The 26382-nt window shown below is 39.9% G+C and overlaps 1 protein-coding gene across 1 annotated transcript in view; it reads right to left on the reverse strand.

The window, feature by feature from the left end:
* The window catches only part of Arfgef3 (ARFGEF family member 3), a 160768-nt gene that overhangs the window by 1401 nt on the left and 132985 nt on the right, over positions 1-26382 (reverse strand). The window contains exons 24-33 of the mRNA XM_047557835.1: positions 26057-26179; positions 22238-22341; positions 20762-20906; positions 14518-14646; positions 12287-12463; positions 10396-10510; positions 9559-9661; positions 9289-9420; positions 6179-6300; positions 124-1348 (exon numbers count right to left, since the gene is read on the reverse strand). Of these exons, the coding sequence (XP_047413791.1) occupies positions 124-1348; positions 6179-6300; positions 9289-9420; positions 9559-9661; positions 10396-10510; positions 12287-12463; positions 14518-14646; positions 20762-20906; positions 22238-22341; positions 26057-26179 (2375 nt within the window). The remainder of the gene's footprint in view (positions 1-123; positions 1349-6178; positions 6301-9288; positions 9421-9558; positions 9662-10395; positions 10511-12286; positions 12464-14517; positions 14647-20761; positions 20907-22237; positions 22342-26056; positions 26180-26382) is intronic.

Raw genomic sequence — 26382 nt, forward strand, 5'->3', positions numbered from 1 at the left:
ATGGGTTCATATCTCCTATTGGTGTCTATCAAATCTCAGAATGTATGCCTGCCCTCCACGGGGGACCCATCTGGTATTTAAAACCCAGCCCCCTCCCACATCCTCTGGCCCCCAGGGTTGTACCTGGATCTGTGCTTCTGCGTCTCTCACAGAGACACTCAGCGAGCTCCCGGTGGAGCCCGAGCGGGGCCTCTTCTCCTGTCGCAGCAGCTCGGGGCCAGCACTGAAGGAATGGCGCATCTGCCCTTGGTCCATCAGGTGCTGGGGGCGCTGGAGCAGCGGGGAGTCTTGGCCCCTGGGACCCAGCGGCTCCCCCTTCTTGTCCCCCTTGACCTCTTTGGGGAAGGGGGGCAGGTTGTGCTGCTGTTTCCTCTTTTTGTACTCGGTCATCAGCTTGGAGATGGTTTTGTCGGCCGCCATGGTGTAGATCTTGTTGCCCGCGCTCTCCCACCACTCCTTCTTGCGGCTGGGATCCTTCTTCTCCACTTTGGGGCTGGGCGGAGGCAGCAGCAGCAGGTCCCCACCGGCGCCCCGCAGGCTCAGCGTCTCGCCCAGGTGCTCGCGGCACTGACTTCGGTCATCCTCGGAGGGCGTGTCCTTCCCAGAGAACCCGCCGGTGGACGGGGTGGACGACTCGGACTGGAAGGAGGGCAGGATGAAGAAGGGGTCGCTCCTGCAGACCGGGGCCTCCTCCATGCTGCTCTCCAGGTCCAGGTGCATCTGGATGTAGTTGTTGCACAGCTCCATGCAGAGCTTGTGCAGCCTCTTGACCAGCCACACCCAGTCGGCGTTGCTGACCGGCTGCACGCTGAGCGAGGGCATCCGTGCCCGCCATTGCCTCTTCTCCTTGCCCCTCGGCGGGCTGACCTGGGCGGTCTCCTCGAAGATGTCTTCGTCTTCGGATGAACACTGCTGGGAGGAATCTGTGCTTCTCTCGTCGTCCTCGAAAAGGACCTTCTTCACTTGCTCAGCAGTGATGGTTTCCTGGTTGGTGAGGACAGCGCAAACCAGCGCGTGGAAATAGATGTTAAAGCTCATGGCAGACTGGCGGTAGAGGTTGGCAGCGCCCCCGATGCCCGACACTTTCTTCAGCAGGCACTTCAGCCCCGGGCTGGTGTCGAACTCCCGCGCTGTCCTGTAGGAGTCCAGCAGCAGGTCGAATATGACCGCCAAGTTCTGCATGGAGATGTATCTGAGGAAGCCGGCCAGCTTGGCGTCTGGCACTTGGACAGTCTTCTCCTCTCCAGGAGAGGGACCTTTGACGAACTCTTCTAACAGGATATCGTACAGATTCTGGAGTAACACTTGATGAGACAGCAAGCTCACTACAATTTCCCTGAAAGAAACGCTTCAAATGAAAATAAAGGTCAGATTAGTGCCTTCTTGGTTATTTCAAAGCAATGCACACATTACCAGTTTCAGAATGCCATCTGCAAATTTACCAACGAACCCCCCTGTATTCCAATGCCTTCTTCAAAAAGGGGCAAACTTCCATTTTAATCCTAACTAGTGAAATTCTCAACACTTTTAAAAATCCAGGAGCTCTAGAATGTAAGTTATGATACTGAACTAACAATTATCAAGCCTTAGGAAACGTTTTTATAAAAATTTTTAAAAGTAGGTACAATTATAGGACATGACAGTTTCTTTCATAGTTATGAGTAATAAAACATCAAGTCAAGAGATTTTGAGTTCTATCAATTTTAAGTGGCCCTTTTTTCTTAAACCCAAAGTTTTTTTGAAATCTGATTGAAGTTTGGCTTTCATACCTAAACCAGTTTTCCAGAATTAAATGGTAATGCTTCAGGTGCATATATATCAACCTTCCATGTCTCCAGCATATGCAAGAGAGGAAAGTCAAATACTGAAATGTTTGCTGCATAATATCAATAGCATTAAAACTTTAGGAAATAAATCAGTGATATGACTCCTTCGTGGGTCCTGAGTGGTCATCTGGTTTCCTTGAGTGCTTACCTGGATGGGGAGGTTGGGGAGGCAAATTCTCCCTGACAGGCTTGGGCACCTGGTTGAGGAATAGTTGGCACACAGCTGTAGATGTGGGTGCTCAAACGCTTGCTGATTCAGCCCCTTTGATTGACTGAGTCTTGCACTAAGAAAACCATTTCAATTCCAGATACCACATTTACCAAACACTTTAATTCACCGATGTGGCTTTTGGGTTTGTGGTTTCCTGTTCTTTTCATTGCTTGTAGAATTTTGTGAAAATAGTTTATGCTATTATGTTGCCAACTAATTCCCATAACTGGATAATTATAAAATTATGACAACTCTTATTAAGAATATTGATTTTAAAAGGTCCAACCACATTATGATGTTAATAACTTTTTGCTTTATTCTGTCTCACTATGCCCTTGAATTTAAAGATTATTTTTTATAAGTAGTAAACAATATTTTACCTAGCAGAAAAGAATAAAAATCCTTGAATAAATCTAAATGAGCTGTAAAGGGCTGTCATTCAAAAGCAGTCACTTTTTAATCTAAATACTGATTTTCACCTTTAGGCATCTGTCACTGAGGAGAAGACATCAATCTCAACAAAGATGAAATGAACTGTTAAAGAGCTGTCATTCAAAACCAGTAACTTTTAAAAATAAATCATTTAAATTTTGTGGTAAAGTATGTATAGCATTACATTACTATTTTAACTATTTTTAGGTGTATAAATCAGTGGTGTTAAGTATATTCATAATGTTGCATAACCATCACCATTTCTAGAACTTTTTCATTATCCCAAATAGAAACTCTGTTCTCATTACAAAAAGACTCATCATTCTCTCCTCCTTCCAGCTCCTACTTAAGAAACTTCTGGTAAGTTACTTAAGGTTGAGGAAACTTGAATATGCTTTCTTCTGAAATCCCTCAGGGATCACACAAGGCTGTTCACTAGTCCACTGTCCCCACTACATAGGAAAGACAAGGCAGTGTCTTATTCATCATCCTGAGAAACTGTCCAGTGAGAGCAGCACCCAGGAAGTCTCTATAACCAGCCGAAAACAACAGACCTGTCTGGGGCAAGACTACCTGGAGGAAATGTTCTCCTTGAGAAATGGCTTGGATACCTGAGCTCCACCTTCTGGAAGTGGGATCCCAGAACGAGGAAGTTCATTGCAGGAGTGTTTGATCAGCCTTCTGAAGGTGTAAAACGCTCAATCTACCAGGATGTTTCCTATTCATTCTCTGAGGAATGGAAAGCCTGATTCCAACAAATACCCAAAGAGAGTTGGACTGATGCAAAGCCAAGTTTGAATTGTAGTATCTTTATCAACCAAGATCTTCGTTTTGTTGCTTTAATTGCTAACTGTGCATTTAGAAAAGACAGAAAATTCTCTTTATTTTAGGTTTGGCTGAATGATAAATAAGAGAAAAAGAAGGAAATAATGAGATAAAAATTTAGAAATGTATGGAAAAAGTGAAGTATGTATCACTATGCAACTTGTATTTACCTATGTTGATAGGAGATAAGGATCTCAAAAAAATCAAATAATTTTCCAATTTCTTGTACCTAAGACTTTTCTTTTTGGTACTGGGATTGAACCCTGAGGTGCTTTGCCACTGAGCTACATCTCTAGGTTTATGTATTTATTTATTTATTTTTCTTTGAGAAAGGGTCTCACTAAAGTTGCTGAGGCAGGCTTTGAATTGGTGATCCTCCTGCCTCAATTTCCTGAGCTGCTGAAATTAGAGGCATGAGCCACCATGCCCAGCATACCCAAGAATTTCAACGTGTTTTCCAATTTGTTGTACCCAAGTCTTTCAACATTTTTTCTCAGCATACTTTTAAGAAGACTGCAAACCTGTTTGTGATGTAAAGTGCAAAGTAAAGCTAACCTCCAGACTGGATAATCAACAGTTGATTGTATAACAAATGGTTGGCTAAAAACAGGCTAATTAACATCAGAGGGAAAGATCCATAGTAAAAGGATCTCTCAAAATGTTTAGATTATGTGGATTGTGTAATTCTTGGGGCTATCCATGTCAAAGTTTTTTTAATTTTTATTATTTTTTAACTTAGCTATTTATTTAAATGCTGTAATCTGGTTCTAGGTAGTATATTTTTCCTATGGGTGATTTCGAAATGGACTTTTAAGGATGCAACTGAGTAGCATGTAACACATTTTCTTAGGTCTAACTCATCTTCCACTGTATCTCCTTCTTTTTCTGAAAGCCAAAATCCAAGAATATAGTTTGGCTGAGTTTCTCCAGTGGGATTGGCTAAGGAATTTAATATGGTTTTCCTGTTATACTTAACTACCATGAATATGAATAGATTTATGAGCCATGTTGATACAGTTTACAATTCCAAATTTTAAAAAATCTTTTAAACCAGTTACATATTAGGTTATGCTAGTTTTCCTATGTTTTATTTATAATTTGAACTTGGTCCATTATTATTCCTTTTTTTCCCTACTTTATAACAATATTTCAGGGAGAATAATTGGCTGAATTGGAACCAGATATGTAAAAAAAAAAAAAAAAAAAAAAAGGATAAGAGGTAGAAAAGGCATGAAAATTGCAAAATGGATCCATGTTTAAAAGTTAAAAGGATGACACAATTTTTGGTATATAACAGACAAAAATGACACTTAAAAACTGGTGGCTGGCAGTTGAGGGAGGCAGAGACTAAAATTGGGAAAGAATATAGGATATCGGTAAAGTTCTATTTCTGAAGTTGGGTGGCAGGTACACACTTATTCTAGTTTTTATTCATGCTTCATAACTTTTGACTATTCCATACATTCTTTTGTATGTATCAAGCATTTGACTAAATTTAGCCAGCTAACTGTTGGACAAATTATTCAGAGTCTATGAATGATATCTGTCTAAGCCTATGTTGCTATAACAAAATACCATTGATTGGCTATCTTATAAACAAATGGATTTCTCACAGTTGTGGAGGCTGGAAGTCTGAGATTAGGTGCTGGCCTGATTGGATCTAATGAGGGCTCTCCAGAGGTTGCAGATAGCTGACTTCTTGCTGTGTCCTTACGTGGGGGAAAGGGGGCAACGAGTGTTCATGTCTCTTTTAATGGCACTAATCTCATGACGAGGGGACCCTAATGACCTAATTTCTTCCCAGAGGTCCCACTTCCTAATACCATCACATTGGGGGTTAGGGTGAAAACCCTAGAGATTTGGAGGGTTGTAAGCATTCGGCACCAACTTTCTCTCCCAAATGGTAAAGGACTCAGCCAGACCTGGTTTTGATACTGGCTTTACACTTTGAGGTTAGTGGGTCCTTGGGTTTGTGACTCAGTCTCGCTGAATTTATCTTTTGAATAAAATGTTAGTGAAAATGTCTATCCCCTCATATTTTACAGATAGTGGTCAAATGCCTACCATTACCCTAGAGTGACAGAAGTTCATCTCCAACTCTTTTAGGCAGGTTGATAATATTTTAAATGAGCAAGTTTCTTTTGGCAGGACACAGATCTTCTGGCCTCCTGACAGCAGTATTACCCATGGAGATTTTTAGGTATTTCTCACTGAAACAATCTGAACTATGCCTCAATTTACAATAATTGTCCAGGCTGGCCTTGACCTCCTGGGTGCAAATATTGCCTCAGCTTCCCTAGTGGTTGGGAACACAGGTACAAGCCATTGTGCCTGGCCAATGATTGTTTTCTAAAAGATTGTAACATGCAGTTGGTTGTGTCTACTCTAAATTCATATGTTGAAGTCCTAACCTCTAATACTTCAGAATGTGACTGTATTTGGAGAAAGGATCTTTAAGGGGGTGATGAAGTCCAAATGAGGTCATTAGGGTGGGTGCTAATCCCATATGACTATTATCTCCACAAGAGAAGGAAATTTGGATACAGAAACATAGATAGGACACGTGGGAGGACACAGAAGATGACCACCTGCAAGCCAAAACGAGAGAAGGAACTCTTGATCTCTAACACCTTGATCTCTAACTTCCGGAACTATGGAAAATACTTTCCGTCACTTGTCACCTTGCCTGTGGGACTTTGTTGTGACAGCTTGAACAAACTGATACCTATGAAATGCGGGAAGTCTGGTTACCAGGCTAACCATATTTAAGAAAAACTTTGCTGAAGGACTTCAGTGTTCTGGGACAAAGCTTCGATTAGTAAGAACTGAGATCGATGAACTTTCCTGCGCAAGGTGCCCTCTGCGTTTAAGGTTAGCTGCTGACCTTTTCTTGGTGTGGCCATTTGGCTTCTCGTCAGGAGGCAGTTCGATGATGAGCTGGCAGGACTGGGCGTGATCAAAGTTGTTGGGAGTCTTGGGTGAGCATTGGGTGTCCAACATAAATACCTGCAAGGGTGTACAGGGACACGGTTTAGGACCCGACATCCTCTATCCGACCCCACCAGGATGAGCTGGGTGGCTTTGGTGAGTTGTTGATTTTCTGCCTACTTCCTCTTATAAAATGAGGATAAGGTTTTCCTATCTGTTATACCTGTTGAATTAAGCAAAGTTATCTATGCATATATTTTTTTTTATCTATGCATATTATACATGCAAAGTGTTCAAGTAAATAATGAACATTTGGCTGTTGGTGTTGATGCTAATGATGATACCACTTGTATCCCATGACAGTAGAGGATACTCTAAATAGCCAGCACTGACATTAATATTAAAAGTAAATAAAAATGGGTTATGTTTGTAAAGGATTATCTCTGAATTTGGTATCATTTTATACCCAGGGCAGGAATAATTAATTAGGACTCATGTCAGGACTATAGACTACTCCATTACACAGTGGCAGAGGGGAGTGAAAAATGTCAGAGCTCTGATCCAAGTGATTTCATTTCTCCTGACTTAACTTACCATTGGCAGTAGTAGACTATTTTTAAGGAAACCACTTCTTTCCAAGTATAGTAAGAATTGCCAGATTATTGAATACTGGGTTATTTTAAGAGTGAATATAGAAAAAAGGTTTGAACTAAGGAAGGAAGAAAGAAATACGAGGAACTGAATTCCTTCCCTGCTCTTCTCTTCACCAACAATATTTCAGAAAATGCCACTGACATTGTCATATTCCTGCTGCATGGCTGGAAAGACCACTGTATGCACATGTGACAATTAGCCACATGTCACAGTTTCCTGTTCAGGCATGCTAACCTTGTGGAGGACCCCCCTGGCTTGAGCCAGTCTTCTTCCCATGGCCAGCCACAGTTGTTGGAAATGCCTCTTTGGTACAGTTTCACTATTTCTTCTCTTGATTTCTGCAGACTGGTCAAGGATGCCTCAGAGGGACCTGTCTCCTTCCTTCAGAACCATCAGAATCATCAGGTCCTAGGATGTTATGAATGTGCTCAGCAGATGGTGTGAGAGGCTGATGGAGGGAGACTCTTGTTCTGCTACCTGAGCTTTGCTGGGGAAAGCCCTCTGGAAGCCAGGCGCGCCAGGAAGCTTCTCAACAGACAGTGTGGAGGTAACTGAGTTCCTTACACTGGTAATCAAGGGAGCCTAGATTATCTGTATGCTAGGGGAAAATTTTAAGAATTCAAGCAGATCTTGTAGAGAAGTGGAGCTTTCTGAATATAACCTCCAAGTCATTTCTCCAAATATAATTCAAATCAGACAGTTCCTATACATTTGTAAAACTTTATTATTTTAAACACATACTAAACATGCATAGTTAAAATAGCTGCCTGTTATGAACACAGTTCAAACTTGTTACTATATAATGGGGTTTTTGTCTAGTCAACTGTTGGGAATTAGTCCATTTTCACTTTTTATACTCTTCTGAATAGCATTATCAAGAAACGTAATCAATCAACAAATATATGAAAAAATGTTCAACATCTTTAGCAATTAGAGAAGTGCAAGTCAAAACTACTCTAAGATCTCATCTCACCCCACTCAGAATAGCAATCATCAAGAATACCAACAACAATAAATGAGAGGATGTGGGGGAAAAGATACACTCAAACATTGCTGGTGGGACTGAAAATTGGTGTAACCACTCTGGAAAGAAGTATGAAGATTCCTCCGAAAACTTGGAATGGAACCACCATTTTACCCAGTTATCCCACTCCTCAGTTTATGCCCAAAGGGCTTAAAACCAGCATATTACAGTGAAACAGCCATATCAATATTTATATCAGCTCAACTCACAATAGCTAAACTTTGGAACCAACTTAGATGCCCTTCAACAGATGAATGGATAAAAAAATGTGGTATATATATGTGATGAAATATTACTCAGTCTTAAAAAAGAATGAAATTATGGCATTTGCTGGTAAATGGATGGAGCTAGTGAAATATGCCAATTCCAAAAAACCAAAGACTGAATGTTTTCTCTGATATGGGGATGCTAATTCACAATAAGGGGGCAGCTAGGGAAGAATACAGTTACTTTAGGTAGATGGGAGTGAAGGAAGGGGAGGGGGCATGGGGATAGGAACCATAGTAGAATGAATCAGAAATTATTAACCTGTGTGTGTGTGTATAACTATATGACTGGTGGGATTCTACATCATGTACAACCAGAAGAATGAGAAATTATACTCCATTATATATGACATATCAAAGTGTATTCTACTGTTATGTATAACGAATTAACAGAAAAAAATTTAAAAGAACATATATGAATTTACAGGTAGCACTTAGTTGTACTGCTGAATTTCTTAGAGGTAAATTTCCATGTCATGTAATGCCATAGGCCTTCTGTGATTCAGTAATTCATTGATTCAACAAACATATCCTAAGTATTTCCTGTGTGCTTTGCTCTAGGAACACCAAAGGCAAACATCTAGAATATATTCTCTGCTCCTCCAGAGCTCACTACTAACATTTGTGACTTCTAAAGGAAAAACCATTGGTATGCAATGATTCTTGCATGGGGAATACATTTTACTGACTAGCTACATTCAGTTCAAAATTTAAGTCACTTTTAAATGTTAAGATCTGTGTTTTGCATAGGAGATTTTAAAAAAACAATCAAGTAAATCTGCCATCGATAGGCACTCATAGCTTAGCAGTAGCAATATTTAGGCTACTCATAAGTGTTTGCTTACACAGGTTTTTTATGTATAAAGAGGCCAGGCTGCAGGAAGGCCTCTGTTTGATCTGGGTGCTCGAGGGTGTAACAGGTGAGGGAAGGTAGAGAGGAGGTGACTCAGGTGCCTGGACTAATGTCATTCCTGGAATGAATGGTACTGACCCAGCTCAGGGCCAAGATGTACGTGGTCCTCAGGGAATGAAAGGCAGCTGTGTGATGCAGGTCCTTCAGAAGGAATCCTGGCATGCCTATGAAGCTTCTGAAGCCCTCGAGATCCAAAGCCTAGCCCTTACCTGCTGGGCCATGGCTCGGATGCGCCAGTACTCGGCCTCGGCACTGGGGGAGGAGGAGGGGGCTGCCACCCGCACCTGGCAGCCTTCGCCACTAAAGCTCTCGGTGCCACTGTGGAAGCAGCCAAGCAGGTCCTAGGGAGAAACAGCAGGCGTTTACTGGGGGTGTCCTGGTTCACGGTGCCAGGCCCCACCTGGGATCTGCTGAGGCCCCTGAGCCTGGCGGGTCGAGGAAGAACAGACCACTTGGGTGCTCTTCTCCCAGCAGTTTACCTTCACTGGCTTGAGGGTGGCAGAGAAGGCATCCTGCAGGGCACAGCAGGCCAGCCGCCACATCTCCTCAGTGAACACTGGGCCCGCTGTCACCAGGACGTACCTGCCAAAAGAAGGAAAGAAGTCTTGAATTCATACATCTTGATGCCACAAAATTTAGGGCCTTGTGTGCCAGGCTTCCTGTCTCTAATCACTCTTGCTGTCCCTCCACCTGGCATTCCACTGTCAAAATACTATTTCCTAAACCACTTTAATACAGAAATGTCAGTGGAGCCCCATAACAAACAGGCCAGAGTTTAGGCTCTGGCTTGTGTGCAGAACTGCATATATTCTGCATTTATTTTTCCTTTCTAGTGCCATTTCTACCACTCTTCTACATACGTAGGAAACAGGCCCCTTATTGTCACTTATCTCCAAGCATCTGTTCACTTTGTTGTCCTGCTCGGGAAGTCCCCACCTATGGAAACCTTACTGGCTCTGGAGAATCTGACTACGTGTTATTACCACACCAAACCTCCTCCTGCTTATCCCTATACCTCCTATCCTGCCCTGGCATTTATCAGTTATTCTTTGTCATGTGACCATCGCTTTCATGTCATTTTGAAAAGGCAGTGAGCTCTCTGAGGGTAGGGATCTTGATTTAGGTTACTTCCTGTGCACCACAGTACCTTATGTAGTACAACTTACACAACAGACACTTGAAGACTTATTAGTGCTTGCTCAGTTTTACTTAGAAAAATGAATCCCCAAAGTGAATTGCTACCACAAAAGATAATTTCCTTGGATTCTGTAATAAAACCTTCAACTTTGTGGATAGCCAGGGACCCTTTGCCTCACCTAATGCAAGAACAGCCCACTCTGGAGATGGTTTCCGTGGGCTTGGCCACACACGCCACCAGCAACTCAAAGAGGTCCTTCAGCATGGTGTTGATCATGCTCTCGTACCTGATGTCTACAGGAAGAAGAAAATCTAAGATTTGTACAACGCCAGTGTAAAGGGGTAGATTGAAATGGCCATCCAGAGCAAAAGAGGAAACTGAGTGATAGAGATACATACATATGTGAGGAAAAGAACTTTTACCCAATTTTAGCTTATTTCATCCACATGGTTCATTTTTACCTGTTGATCTAAATTTTTCAAAGTTAACTGTATAACAATTCATCTACTAAAATGGAATAGAAAATATGATATAGCCTATTAATAAAATTCAAATTCTTTTTTTTTTTTTTTGCAGTGCTGGGGATCGAACCCAGGGACTTGTGCTTGCAACGCAAGCACCCTACCAATGAGCTATCTCCCCAGCCCAAAATTCAAATTCTTTAAAAAAAAGGACAATTAGAATTTACTTTCCTTACTGCTGATGGCCAAATTAAATTGAACTAACTGTGCTGGTCCTACCACTTGACACCTGCAACCTCGCTCTGCACACTACTCTCAGATTAAAAGAGACAAGAATTCCAGAAATCACACTCTATTTGCTCAATTCAGGGAATACATCTGCATTTTTTTCCTTGAGGTCCTTATGATGCCACAGGAGCAATCTGCAGTAGGATCCTCCAGGTCCTGTGCTGTGCTAAGCAATGTCCTGGTCAAGAATGCTGACCCCTAGGGATACAGTTACCACTGCATGTGGAAAAACCTACTTGTTTTCTTTCTCCACTACTGTTCTTATCTTGCAAGGCAAACTGTCCTTACTAAAGTTAGTAGAGGCACAGTTTCTTATCTATGCTTTGAAAGTCTCGCTCAGGTTCAAGTTCTCCTTAGTATATCATTCCAGTAAGTGGACCTCTTCTCTTCTCTTCCTAATCTCTGTTAGCAGCCATGCTTCTTCCCCAAAACCTCCAGATCTCAAATTGGAGAACTCAAATTGGTCATGAGCAAGAATCTACAATTCACAACTGTGGCTCCATAGGTTCCAAACAAATGTATTTCCCCTGCCTCTTGGCTCCTCTCCACCTGCTGACTTCAACATACTCTTCATCCCACACTTCCACATTTGGTGGAGGGGAGGGATACTGGGATACTGGGGATTGAACCCGGGGTTGCTTAATCACTGAGCCACATCCCCAGCCCTTTATGTTTTTTATTTTTTAAAATTCATTCATTTATTTATTTATTTATTTTTGTGGTACTGGGAATCGAACTCAGGGCCTTGTGCTTAGGAGGCAAGCACTCTAGCAGCTGAGCTATCTCCCCAGCCCATGTTTTTTATTTTGAGATAGGGTCTTGTTGAGGCTGGCCTCAAACATGCAGTTCTCCAGCCTCAGCCTTCCCAAGTTGCTGGGATTACAGGCATGATTCACCATGCCCAGTTCCATATCATTTTCAAAGTGCCAGATATTAAGAAACTTCTATCCCTAACTTGTCAATGTCTTGTCTATAATTAAAGTCTTTTCTAAAGTCTTTCCTTCATTTAGTCTTCCTGGACGAAGCAGGATACATCCCCCCTCACTCCCAGCTACGGCAATATTTATTCTTCTTTTTAGTTTATTATGTTCTGGCAGAGCTAGGGTAGAGCTACTATTAGATATTTTGTTTTCGACTACACATGTATTTATTCTGTTGCTGAATGATATACTCTCAGAAGGCTGGCATTGACCCTGTAATTCTAGTTTAATTATTCCCAGGACAAAGGTATTTGTACTAGGTATCCACTGAGCACTTTTGGACAATAATGCTGCCTGCTAAAGCAATACCCAGAATGACCTCCTGTAGTGCTCTTACTACCTGAGTGTAGGAAGCTTTGAATGTGCTCTACCACCAGCTCGCAGGACAGACCAATGGCGTGCTTGAAGTTAGCAGAGGCCACATCCCAGTAAGAATGGTCTTTATGGCTTCGACGGAGCCATAGGGACATCACAGGAAGAAGAAGGTGAACAACTGCATAGATTCCAAACCCTGGTCCTGAAAAAGAAGGGTCAGGGTCAGAAATGGAACCTCAAGAGGGAAGGTCTTTGCCGTGGCTTGGCATCACAGGGCTCTTTTGAAAGATCTCCGCGTTATTTGAGAAGGTACGGGGAAAAGAATTTGTATTGACTAAGAAATAGCCGTAGCATTTTTCTTCTTTGATTCTGCATAACTTTAGTTGTACAAGTAATATAAGAATGCACTCTAATAAAAAATTCAAATATCAATAATGCTAAAATATTTAATCAACTCCTAGTCCCTATAAACACTCAGATAGATACATATATTTATACAAGAAAACACCCTTAAAAATATAAATATATTTTTATGTAGAATATAAAGAAATATTGTTTTATTGTTTTTCAGAGGCTGTCCCTGAACTTCTGGGCTCAAGCCATCCTCCTGCTTCAGCCTCCCAAATAGCTGGGACTACAGGTGCTTACCACCATGCTGCTTTAAAGTTTTTAAAGCTCCTTTTACATAAAGGGGAAAAAGTAAACCTTGATCTGCATATTTGATAAGCAAACTGAGATATTCCTTATTTTTAGAACTACATAGTATTCCTATTGTATGCATATGAAACAGTTATTCATTTAACAATGGACATTTAAGATTTTTCTAACATTTTGCTTTTATAGACAATGCTATAAGGACAATTTTTGTGCTTCCTTATAGAAATAATAGATTACTAAAATTCTGATTGTAAAAGCAAGATACCTTCCTTACATAAAAATTATATGAGAATAAAAAGAAGGAGAAAACCCTTAAATAAAACATTTCATATATTTCTGTCTAGTAGCTTTTTAATGTATACATATGTGTATTTATAAAGGCCTAAAATTTTATATTATAGTGATTATACTCCATAGTATATGAACTTTAGCATAATAACTTATAAACAATTGTCATTAAATATTATTTGTGGATATTAAATGCCTACAGACTATTTATATTCTTTATCATAATTTATTTAACTGCTTTCCATTTAGGGTGTTCATAATTTTTTTGGTATTCAAGATGTTTTAACACTCACATACAATTTTGTCTTCATTACTGTTCATCGCCTTAGATGACAGATACTAGGAGAATTATTGGGTTAAATGCTTTCACATACGTTTAGTGGCAATTAATGTGAAAATAAAAAATGGTACTTAGCAGTGAGACAGATTTAGAAACAGTATCATATAATTAGTTCTATAAGATACTTGCAAAAAGCATCTTTGATGGAAGGTTTTTAACTTTTTGACATTTTTTTTTTCTGAAAAAAATTCTAGTTTAAAAATTGGTAGGGATTCTGAATAGTATCAATTACCACGTCTTCATAATGGTGACTGTAGGTCTTTTCTTCTTGCTATGGAACCAACTAGTAATTTCATTTAGGGTTCTGACTCTTAGTAAAAACTAAAATTCCTGTAACGAGCTTCTTTGAACTAGAAGAAATTGGGATGAAGAAATGTGTGTGCCAAACTGGATTAATTCAGAAAAAGACAAATTTCTAGGGTCCTTTCCCCCCTATACAGTCAGGGAACTGTACAGTGTATTAAATGTCTTTTTCTAAATCTAATGACATGAGACCTTTGTACAAATAAGATGCAGCTGTCTGACTATTGCATGTATTTGTGAGTGGTTTGTGGATGTCAGCAGTAGACCTGGGGAACCCTCCTGACAGCCCCAGGGCCCAGAACATGCACTGAATGGTCTGTCCAAGGAGGAAGGCTGGGATCACAGAACATGGCAGAGCCCACTGGTTCATGGAGACATGGATACAACAACCTTGGCCCAATTAATGTGGGACTCCAGCACACCTAAGTGACCACCATATGACCTTTGTAAATGGACTGGTAGGAAGAAATATGAACAGTACTGGGGATATATGTATCTTGTACATTACTGCATCGCAGTCATTCAATAAATATCTATTGAACACCTATTAGGAGTGAAGCATTGTATTGAGTGTAGGGAACAATGAAAAATGGTAAACATGCAGAAATACCTTCCTAAAAAAATATATAAAAATCTACTCCCCCCAAATCAGACATAGATATATTTACCAGGTATCTTGGTAACATCTCTCAACAGCTCAAAGAGTAAATCCAAGGTTGGTGGTTGGTGCTGACGTGGACAATTGGACACAGCTGCTGTGAGCTGCTCTAACAGGATGATCCAAACTTCTATCAGACCTGGAGACCAAAAAGCAAATCTCTGTGCAATCCAGTTAAACATCACGAAGAATCATTGCAAGATCCAATTAAAAACTGCATCTAAGCAGTCGAGCATATCAGATGTGAGACACCACCTAGGGTGTTAGTGTTCACTGTGTACACGTATATGGACAGATTATTATTTACATGTTCTGAAAAAGCCAAAGGGAGACCTCAAATTCTTCTTACTCTCCTTTAATTAAAAGGTAATAAAGTCCTTTTCCAAACTAAGCAAAAGAAAAAGAAGACCCAAATTAATAAAATTAGAGATGAAAAAGGAGAAATTGTCACAGACATCACAGAAATCCATTAGGGACTATTTTAAAAACTTATACTCTAATAAATTAGAAAACCCAGAAGATTAGATATATGTCTAGAAAAATATGATCTGCCAAAACTGAATCAAAAGAACATAGAAAACCTAAATAGACCAATAACTTGTAATGAGATATAAGCAGTAATAAAAAGTCTGCCAACAAAGAAAAGCACAAGACCAGATGGATTCTCAGTTGAATTCTACCAAATTGTTAAAGTAAAAATAATACCAATACTCCTTAAATTATTCCATGAACTAGGAAGGGATGGCACACTTCCAAATTCATTCTATGAACCCAATATCACACTCCTACCAAAATCAGATAAGAACACATCAAGGAAAGAAAATTACAGACCAATATCCCTGATGAATTTAAATGCAAAAAATTAATAAAAACAAATCATGTTCAACATATTAAGATTGTACACCACATTCAGGTTGGTTTTATTTCAGAGATGCAAGGATGGTTTAATATATACAAACCAATAATACATTACATAAATAGCACTAAGGACAAAAATCACTTATCTCAATAGATGAAGAGAAGGCCTTCAACAAAATTCAGCCCTCATTCATGATGAAAACCACTGAAGAAACTAGGGATAAAAGGAACCTAGCTCAACATCATATAGGATATATATGAAAAACTCGTAGTAAAACCAGTCTCATAGTAAATGGGGAGAAACCAAAGGCATTTCCTTTAAAATCTGGGACAAGACAAGGATGTCCACTCTCATCACTTCTATTTAATATAGTGCTAGAAATTCTAGCTAGAGCAATTAGGTAAGAGAAGGAAACAAAAGGGATAAAAATAGGAAAGAAAGAAGTCAAATTATCACTGTTTGCAGATAATATGATTCTATACCCAGATCTAAAAAATTCTACCAAGATTGCTAGAGGTAATAAACAAATCAGGCAAAGTAGCAGGTTACAAAACCAACATACAAAAATCAATAGCTTTTCTATATAACAACGACGCTGCTGAAAAATAAATCAGGAAAACAGTCCCATTCATAAAGCCTCAAACAAAAAAAAACAAACACACTTAGGAATAAATCTAACCAAGGAGGTGAAAGACCTCTACAAAGAAAACTATAGAACAATGACGAAATAAATTGAAGAAGACCTCAGAAGATGGAAAGACCTCCCATGTTCACAGGTTAAAATGGCCGTACTACCAAAAGCAATATACGGCTTCAGTGCAATCCCCATCAAAATACCAGTGACATTCTTCACAGAACCTGTAAAATTCATTTGGAAGAACAAAAGACCAAGAATAGCAAAAGCAATCATAAGCCATAAAAAGCAATGCTGGAGGCACCACAATACCTGACTTCTAATTATGCTACAGAGTTAGAGTAACAAAACCGCATGGTACTGGCATAAAAACAGACACATAGATCAATGGTACAGAATTGAAGACACAAGCTCACACATCTACAGTCATCTGATCATTGACAAAGAATCCAAAAAACATACATTGGAGAAAAAACAGCTTCTTTAACAAATGGTGCTGGGAAAACTGTTTACCCAAAGGCAGAAGAATGAAACTAGATCCTTATCTCTCAACCTGCACAAAAATCAACTCAAAATAGGTAGAAGGCCTTGGAGTTAGATCAAAAACTATGCAACTCCTAGAAGAGAATGTAGGGTCAATACTCCAGCTTATAGACACAGGCAGCAACTTTCTCAAAAGAACCCCTAAATCTCAGGGAATAATTATAAGAGTTAATGAATGGGATGGCTTTTTAATTTGAAAAGCTTCTGCACAGCAAAGGAAACAACTAGGAATGTGGAGAGAGAACCCACAAAATGGGAGAAAATCTTTGCTAGCTACTCGTCTGAGGATTAATACCTGGAATTTGTAAGGAACTCAAACTTTATACCCCCCAAAAATCAACCCAATTAATAAATGGGAAAGATAATTAAACAGACACTTCTTAAAAGAACACAAATGTCCAACAAATACGTGAAAAATATTTGACATCATTAGTAATTAGAGAAATGTAAACCAAAACTACACTGAGAGTTCATTGCACACTAGTCAGAATGTCAGTCATCAAAAATACAAACAATAATAAATGCTGGAGAGGGTGTGGAGAAAAAGGAACTATTTATACTGTTGGTGGGATTGTAAATTAGTATAGAAACTATAGAAATCAGTTTGGAGGCTACTCAAAAGACTAGGCATGGAACCACCATATGCTATATACGACTCCTCAGTATTTATCCTAAAGAATTAAAGTCATCACACTTCAGTGATACAGGCATACCTATGTTTATAGCAGCACAATTCACAATAGCCAAATATGGAACCAGCCTAGGCATATATCAATGGATGAATGGATAAAGAAAATGTGGTGTGTGTGTGTGTGTGTGTGTGTGTGTGTGTGTGTGTGTGTGTATACATACAATGGAGTTTTATTCAGTCATAAAGAAAACATGGAATTGTGGTTTACATGAAAACAGATGGAACTAGAGATGATCATGTTAAGCAAAATAAATCAGAAGGTCAAGGGTCGTATGTTTTCTCTCATATGTGCATGCTAGAGAGGAAAAAGGAAAAGAAAAGTGGGGACAGATCTCATGCAAGGGATGAAGGGAGGGGGAAAATGCTGGGGAGTGAAATTATCCAAATTATATTGTTACATTATGTTCACGTGTGAATATATAACAACAAATCCCATCACTACGTACAATACAATGCAGCAATAAAAAATGTGATAAAAGGGTGATATAGTACATAAATTCTATATTGAAATGATTGTCAGATTTCTTGGGAGCAAATATTAGCAAAAGAATAGTTTCCTTTTAGTTCCATCATCTTAACCTGTTTTGAAAAGTGAATTTGTTGGGGCAAATACATATAACAAAAAATAGCCAGTTAGTCATTTTTATAGGTACAATTGAGTGGCATTCATCAGATGCACAATGTTGTGCACCACGACTCTTTCATCACCTCAAACAGAACTCTGTAACCATTAAACCGTGGCTCCTCATTGCAGACAAGGCAACCTCTAAACTGCTGGACACTGTTATTAATATTCAGGTATTATAATGCCATTGTGGTTATGCCTGTTATTGAAGGAGTTAGAGACATCCCATCTCAAAATGTGCTCAGGTGGTATATTGGTTATTTCCAGCTCGAATCACTTGAGGGACTGTAACTTCAGAAAGGGTCATCTGGCCTGGCTTTTTCTACATGCAACAAGACATAAATATTCTTTTGGAGGAATGTCCTTTCTCTGACAAGACTGGAAAACAGCTTTGATCACCACAGACTGGTAACTGGAATGTAGCAAACCTGAATGAACCAACTATTGAAGTAACCCATATCCTCCACTGGCTTCTACCCTCCCTCCCCTTTGTATCTCTTAGTAACAGCCTTAGACTTTACTACCTTAGCCCAGAGATCCATTTAGATTGTCATCCCTTCACAGATTTATTGTTTTCGTCTAAAAAGTATCAAAGCATTATGCTTTGATCATTTCTTTGAAATTCACTCTCTTGTGAAGATCTTGATGTACATGTCAAATTAATAAACTTGGATGTTTCTCTGGTTAATCAGTCTTATATTAGTTGGATTTCTAGATCCAGTCAAAGAGCCCATATAAGAACTAAGGGGGAAGTAGAGGGAATATCTCTGTTCCCTATATTTTATTTAAAGCACACTTACTGAAATATTTACAGATGAAATGCTAAAATGATTTGTGTTTTGCCTTTAATGTGGAGGGAGAGAAAAGGAAAACAGACATGACCTGAGACTGGTCATAAATTGATAGTAGTTGAAAGAGGGTGATACTATCATGTCAAGTTTGTATATTCTCTCTAGATTTTTGTATACTCTGTCCTCTGAATAGTTTTGCATACGTTTGAATTTTCCAGGTTGGGGAGTGATTATGAGTCATTGAAAACTAGAGAAATAGTACCTAAAAATATATTAATGCTGAGAATTATTCAGTTTTAAAACTGACTTAAAGCTTTTAACTTCATTCTTTGATCACTATTTCATACATAACTTTAAAACCCTTGAATTGATAATGTGGGACCAAGAATAGATAGGTTCTTAGCTGAACTTTATAAGATGAACCTCCTAGAAAAAATGGATTAATGATTTGCACAAATGAGAATAAGAATGTTCATTGTAATAACCAGCAATTATAACTTTTGATGACTGTATTATAGATTAATATCACTAGCTTCTGCTAATAATTATATGGGTTGGAGATTTCAAATGCTAAGTAAAAATCATTCTTTTTTAAAATTTTTATTTCTTTTTATTTTTACAAACTGCATTTTGCTTCATTGTACACAAATGGGGTACAAATTTTCATTTCTATGGTTGTACCTGCTGGAGATTTACACCATTTGTGTAATCATACATGTACCTAGGGTAATGATGTTTGTCTCATTCCACTATCTTTCCTTCCCCTGCCCCTTCCCCTCTCCTCATTTCCCTCTACATAATCCAAAATTCCTCCATTCTTCTCTTACCAACCCCCTCGTTATGTATCATCATCCACTGGTCAGAGAAAACATTCAGCCTTTGGTTTTTTGGGATTGGCTTATTTCACTTAGCAAGATATTCTCCAACTCCATCCATTTACCTGCAAATGTCATAATTTTATTCTTTATGGCTGAATAATATTCCACTGTGTCTATATACCACAGATTTTTTTTTATCCATTCATCTATTGAAGGGCATCTAGGTTGGTTCCACAATCTAGCAATTATGAATTGAGCTGCTATAAACATTGATGTGGCTGTGTTACTGTAGTATGCTAATTTTAAGTCCTTTGGGTATAAACCAAGGAGTGGGATAACTGGGTCAAATGGTGGTTCCATTCCAAGTTCTCTGAGGAATCTCCATACTGCTTTCCAAAATTATTCTTATTATTAAAAACTCCATTAAGCAATATCTAGTCAATTTCCAATACTTTCTTTTCTACATTTGATATTTATTCATTCATTTAGTTCTTCCTCTCAACCAGTCTGAACTAGTAAGGTTTTACTGTTTATAATCCCTACCTACAACTGTAAATCTGCCTGTTACCTTCATAAATTTGTGACAACAAAATGAAAACAAGTGAAAAACCTCCTCCCAAAAGTTCTTTTGCAGGGGTTTGAAACAACCTAACCCCCCCAAATAGGTTTAGTTAAGGTATAATTTCCATTTCTAAATGTGGAACAGGACTGGGTCTTCTGAGACAGAAGACAGCAGGCGTGAACATGAGTTAACCTACCTGAAAATTATCCCAAGTTACTAGTTTGAACTCTGATTCACAGGAGAGTATGTGGGACCTAATTTGAAACAGATTCTTTAAGCTGTTTTTTTCCTGAGCCTTCAGCTTCACCAGTCACAAAACAGATTCCCTCTTCAGTAATGACTTAATTTCCCCAGTCTCTAACCAAATAGTCCTGCAGGAAGTAATTATATAATGATTGTGTTTCCTAAAAGCTATTAAAGACAATTACTAGCCAATTTAAGTACAAAATGCACTAGTGCAAATTCTTTCCAACTTGCTAAATTCAAGAGGATTTGGAGTTTGAAACTAAATTCAGTGGAATCTGCAAAGCTGCATCTTAAAGACCTAGGTTCAGAGGCACTAATTGTAAAGTGATGTTTTTGAAAAGACCATGTCAACTTTAGGCAAACTTGTTCTGAAATAAAAAAAGGAGGACTACTCTTATAAACCATAAACTACTTAACATATGATTTAAGCTTCTGGGACTATGCATATAGCAAAGAATCTGGTTTAGTCCAATAGATCAACTTACCAGTGTCATCATCAAAATCAGACAGGACTGACTCAATTCCGTCCTCACTGCTTGCTGACTGCTCCTGAAGTCTTCGAGGCAAACTAGCAAGCCGCCCGCTAAGGAATATTGGCTTCAAGGGCATTTTGTAGATTTTGGCCAATAACTGAACAAGAAAAAGAAAAAACCCAAACGCTACAATTAGATATTGGAAAAAAGCTCTACTACGGGAGTAAAAGAACAATACAATTATACAGCAGCGACAAAGGGGACACAGGAAACTAGAAAAGCTCCAAATATATAAAAGTTTTGAAGTTGGTTTGTGATGATTTATAAGGTAGCTTACAAGGGACATTTATCCCATGAAGATGTTGAAATAGGTCAATGGCAACGATGACAAAAATTAGTGGGCAATTTTTCAGTATCTTAATTACATGAGTTTTATAACCCTCCTAAAGGAACCATAAACATGTCAAGAATTTTGTCTGTGGGGATCCCTAAGGAGAGTCTGTAGGCAGATGCAATACCAGCATCTGGCTTCCACATCCCCTGACCCAACCTGTCAGGAAAGAGAGGGGCAGGAGCTTGGGAGAAATGGAGGTGTCTGAGGGCAGTGTGGGAGAGGAAGGTCTCAGAAGCACATGGCTGGCTCCTATTCTCCTCTCTCTGCTGGAGCATAGTCCCTCAGGACCCTGACAGCTTCATGAACTAGAATCATGCCTGCTGTGTCCATGTGGTTCTAGAAACCAGGGAAATGGCTGTGAGAGACACACTGGCATGGCTGGATCCCCAAGTGAGAGGGAAGGACCAGAGGTGGAAGCGGGTTGGGAGGTCATGACATGGGACCTGGTGTAGGCAGCTGGGGGAAGAAGCCAGAACCCTGCATCCTTTCCAAAGTCATGGGACTCAAAGGTATCGCTGACAGACAGGCAGGTGGAGCCCAGACAAGGCCTGGGACACAACTTGAGAAGATGGGATTAAAACCACGGAGGGTGGGCTGTCCCCGAGCTGAGGAGAAAGTGCTTTGAGGAGGAAGCATCATCCTGCTTGTCTGGTGTTTGACAAGGACGAGGATAATGCACAACGAAGGTGCTGTTCACTTGGATAAGCATCGTTTACTGAATCTCTTCATGAGACCTTAACTGAACATGTCCCTCTTTTGTGCATGTGTGTTCCACTGTCCACTTTTTAGTACCACCAGGAAGACCTCCCCTGGTCTTGTGACCACTTCTTCACAGACTGATGAAAGCAGAGATTACGGTAGTCATGTGTCCGACTGGAGTTAGAGAAGTTTCAGAGATCCCAGGATCTCATTATTATGTCCCAGTATATTTTTCATTTTCCTTTATGCAAAGGGTAGGGACAAAAATTTATCCTCCAAGTCTAGGTTCCCATTTTCTCACACAGAAGACCGTGTCTCTCCTGGGTTTCAGCAAAAGATATCTGTGAGGCAGGATTAAGGGACTGGAGCTGAGCATGGGCCTCAACAAGCTGTACCTGAGAGCAGCGTCGGAGGTACTCAAGGGCCGGGAGGCACAGGTCTGTGGATGTGGCTCCAGTTCCCGGGACACAGTCTCCGATCTCTTTACAGTCCACCTCCCCTAGGGCAGACAGACAAAATTACCTTTGTCTCCCCCTGAGTACAGACAACCCACTCTCTCCCACCAAGGAAGTTCATCAGATAGTCACCAAAGCAGAGAGGGGACAAAAAAGAAAAATGACAACCCTGGCCCAACCCTGAGGAAAGTCCTCTTGGTTATTTCCCCCCACAGTAGACATTTCTTCTATTTTCTACTCCAGTACTTTCAGTGGCCAGACTGTGTCCTTTTGTACAGGGACACACTGTGATTCTTTTCCAGGCCCTGCTGCTGGACGGTGTGACTTCTGACACTTTGGTGAGAGAGGATGACCCCAAGGACAAGCCCTGTGCTGGGCTGGAGCGAAGCACCAGCCTCTGTTGGACAAAGATCTTATTTGCTGCCAGAATGCAGCACTAAATGATGGTGCTAAACGAGGGTTCTGGGAAGAGTCTGAAACATCTGGGCTTTTGGAACAGAGACTACTTAATTGAATTTAGATGAATTCTATTTTTTGTATATATGTATAGATTAAACATCTATAGAAGGGCATCTAGATTTTCAATAGGTAGGGAACAAATGAGAACGATAATTTTTCTTCTCATATAATGAATCTATTTTAATACTTCTAATAAAATCATTTCACTACACTGTAATTGCTTCTAATTATTTACCATTGTAGCAACTAGCACCCACCCTGTGAGTAAACAGACATAATTACTAGGCATTAGTTAAAGCTCAGAAGCAATGAGGCATGTTTCTCCTTTTAAGAAACAAACCAACAAACATGTCTTATGATCAGGAGTTGTACTACTCTTTTGGTAAAGGACCAGACAGTAAATTCATAAAGCTTTGCAGGTCCTACATTTGTTTAACTTCTGGATTCGTTTATAACACAAAGGCGGCCATAACAAATGACCATGGTTGTGTTCCAATAAAACTTTATTTATAAAAACTGTCAGTGAGTCAGATTTGGCTTGCGAATCATACTTTGCCAACCCCTATTTGAAGTGACTATACCTTACATCAAAACAGAGACCAGGTAAAATTCACATTGAAATAAATGGGTGGAAATTAGAAGTAATTTCCTATCCTATTGATTACAGCAGCTATGCCAACATTTCTCCACGTTACACTCAAGTCTTTGTGAATGGCACTCCATGGAGCTGGGTAGTACTCAGGTAGTGTGGCTGTACTGGGAACTCTATCTCCCCCACTGACCCCAAGCTCCAGACAAATAAGTCTACCTTATAATTTACACACAGAAATAGAACCTGTTTTAAACATCTACCACATGCACTCTGATAATGTGGCATCTCTATTTTTAGTTCCTAACTTCTAAGATCAAAATCTCAAATTTTTAACATGCTGCTAGGCATTTCCTATTATTTCACAGAAAATGTGTCTATTGGCCAAAGGAGAATAAGGTTTTACTTTTCCTCTCTGCTATATCTGAGTATTTGTACCCCACCCCCACAATTTATATGTTTAAACCTAATCACCAAAGTGATGGTATTAGAAGGTCAACGGAATTAGTGCCTTTAAAAAGAGGCCCCAGAGAGTAGCTTTCTCCTCCTGCCACGTGAGGCACTGCTGTGATCCCCCACCAGACACCGACTCTCTCAGTGCCTTGATCTTAGACTTTCCAGTTTCCAGACCTGTGAGAAATACATTTCTGCTTATAAATTACCCAGCCTAAGGTATTTTGTTATAGCAGTCTGAACACACTGAGACACTCCTCGATATCTAACTTGCTCTCCTGTGGAGATCCTGATTCTGGGTAATACTGGTCCTTGCATGAACTTGTAGGACAGGGAATCGTCCTCAGTTGTCCCTGTCTCAGGCCCCACATTTGAGCAGACCCGGGCTTACAGATATTACCTCTAAAATACTGCTGGAGGCTATTCTATCATTGCTACTCTCTCCCTAATGGCTCCAGAATTGGTGTTTCTGACTGAAGCTTCTTGTCCCTACCTAAGGGACATGTGCCTGCCAGTATAGTTTCATATATCACATGGGATGGCATGACTATTGAGCTGAAAAACCTTTCCCACACATTCTAGATTTCCTGACAGGGCACGGAGCAGCACAGCCTGGTCCCTTCCTTTTTGATCTGTCACCCTCTGTCCTGTGTGGGCACTCCAATGTACCCTATTTCTAGAAAGGTAAACCTGCACACTTTACAACATTCAGATGCTACTCACTCTTTGAAACCTGTGTGGTCCTACAGACCAACTCCCTGTCTCAGGGGCTGCTCATTTCAGCTTCAATGCCACCCTCCACCCCCACCTCTATTAAGACATTCATCTTTCTGAACTGTCATTACTGGTGTACGTGTCTATTTCCAAGAAGGGGCTGTGAAATCTTGCAGCAGAAAACCTATTTTATTCATCTTTCTCTCCCTATAATATATATGGCAATTCCACCTTACCCATGATTTCATTTTCAGAGGTTTTAGTTACCTGTGATCAACGATGGCACAAAAATATTACGTGGGAAAATTCCAGATATAAACAATTCATAAGTTTCAAATTGTGGCTATTCTGAGTAGTGTGATGGAATCTTACACCACCCTGCTCCATCCCACCTGGGATGTGGATCCTCCCTTTGTCCAGTGTATCCATTGTGTATATGCTACCTGTCTATTGTCCCCTAGTAGCCACCTGAGTTATGAGCCTGATTGTCATGGTATCAGTATATTGTTAGAATTGTTCTATTTTATGATTAGTTATTGTTGGTGTCTTACTATGCCTAATTTATAAATTAAATCATAGCATATATAGGGTTTGGTACTACATGGTTCCAGGAATTTTCTGGGGGTCTGTGGACAAGGGAAGACTACTGTATAGCAGAGAATAAGGGTGATGCACTGTAACAAGAATGGTCTAAAGATCAGACTAAGGCCTCTGAATTCTATTCTGAAACTTGCACTTTATTCCTACTCCAAAATAAGGGTGACATATTTTCTTTTGCATGAGAATGATCAATTATTTAACAAGAATACAAAATAATAAAATAATAATATTGACTTTATACTGTTCCTATTTCCAAGGGGGTTTCAGCCTGCAAGTCTAAAAGTACTCCATGGCAAAACTCTCAAAAAGTTCAAGTTTCCTCTAAATGTTTGGGTTAATGAACTGCCCCTTCCTTCCATTTCACCCCAGGCAAATCTGTGCCAAATAAAAATCAGATCCAGCAGGTCATGTTGTATAGCAAAACTTTACACTGTTAAATGTTCCTAAATTAAGCACAAAATCAATGACCTAGTTCTTAAAACACTGTAGGCCTTAGAGAAGAGGGATGTCTATGTGTCCAAAATACATTTCATGACTAATAAGCCCTGGTAGAAGGTATTCTTAATTCTTAGGAGCTGGGAAATCAAACTCAGACTGCTAATTGTGTGACACGAAGGAGAGTAGTCTCCTACAAAGGGCAGTTTTTGAAGATAATATTGAAAATATTTTAAGACTGGAAAACAGGTTGGCAAAATAATACATAGATTGCAAATATACTATCTTACGAGATATTCCATGAGGGCAATTAAAAAAATATCAAACCCAAGTTGCTTTCCCAGTAGGCTTTCTGTCTCCGAGTACTCAAGACAGCCTATTTGTTTATATCCCATGATATTTGTTATCTCCTAGTGGTCAGTGGGCCCTGTCTCCAGGGCCTTTGGCACAAAGTCATCCTGCGAAGTGTCTTCAGAGGCTATGAGGCATGAAAGGAGGATCCCACTTACCCAGTCCTTTGACAAACTTCATAAGGCACATGATGTAACTCGTGGCTGCGTTAGCAAAGACCTGGATGTTGTCAGTATTGAGAAAAGCTTCAAACACATCAAACACTGGAGCCTGGCTTTTTCCTGAGGGAGGAAGATCAGCGTTTACAGGTAGGTAGGTTTTCACTGCTCAGATTGCTCAGACTCCCTGCACCTTTCAAGGGGCCTTTGAAAAGGAGCTGCCTGGGCCCTTTGACTGGGTGGCTGTGCTGTCTTGCTCAGTTTCACCTTCAGGGGAACTGCAGAAGGCTGCAAATTACCCTGGCTGGAGAGGTGAGGGCAACATT

This window comes from Sciurus carolinensis, chromosome 7, assembly GCF_902686445.1.
Source record: "Sciurus carolinensis chromosome 7, mSciCar1.2, whole genome shotgun sequence".
Taxonomy (NCBI): domain Eukaryota; kingdom Metazoa; phylum Chordata; class Mammalia; order Rodentia; family Sciuridae; genus Sciurus; species Sciurus carolinensis.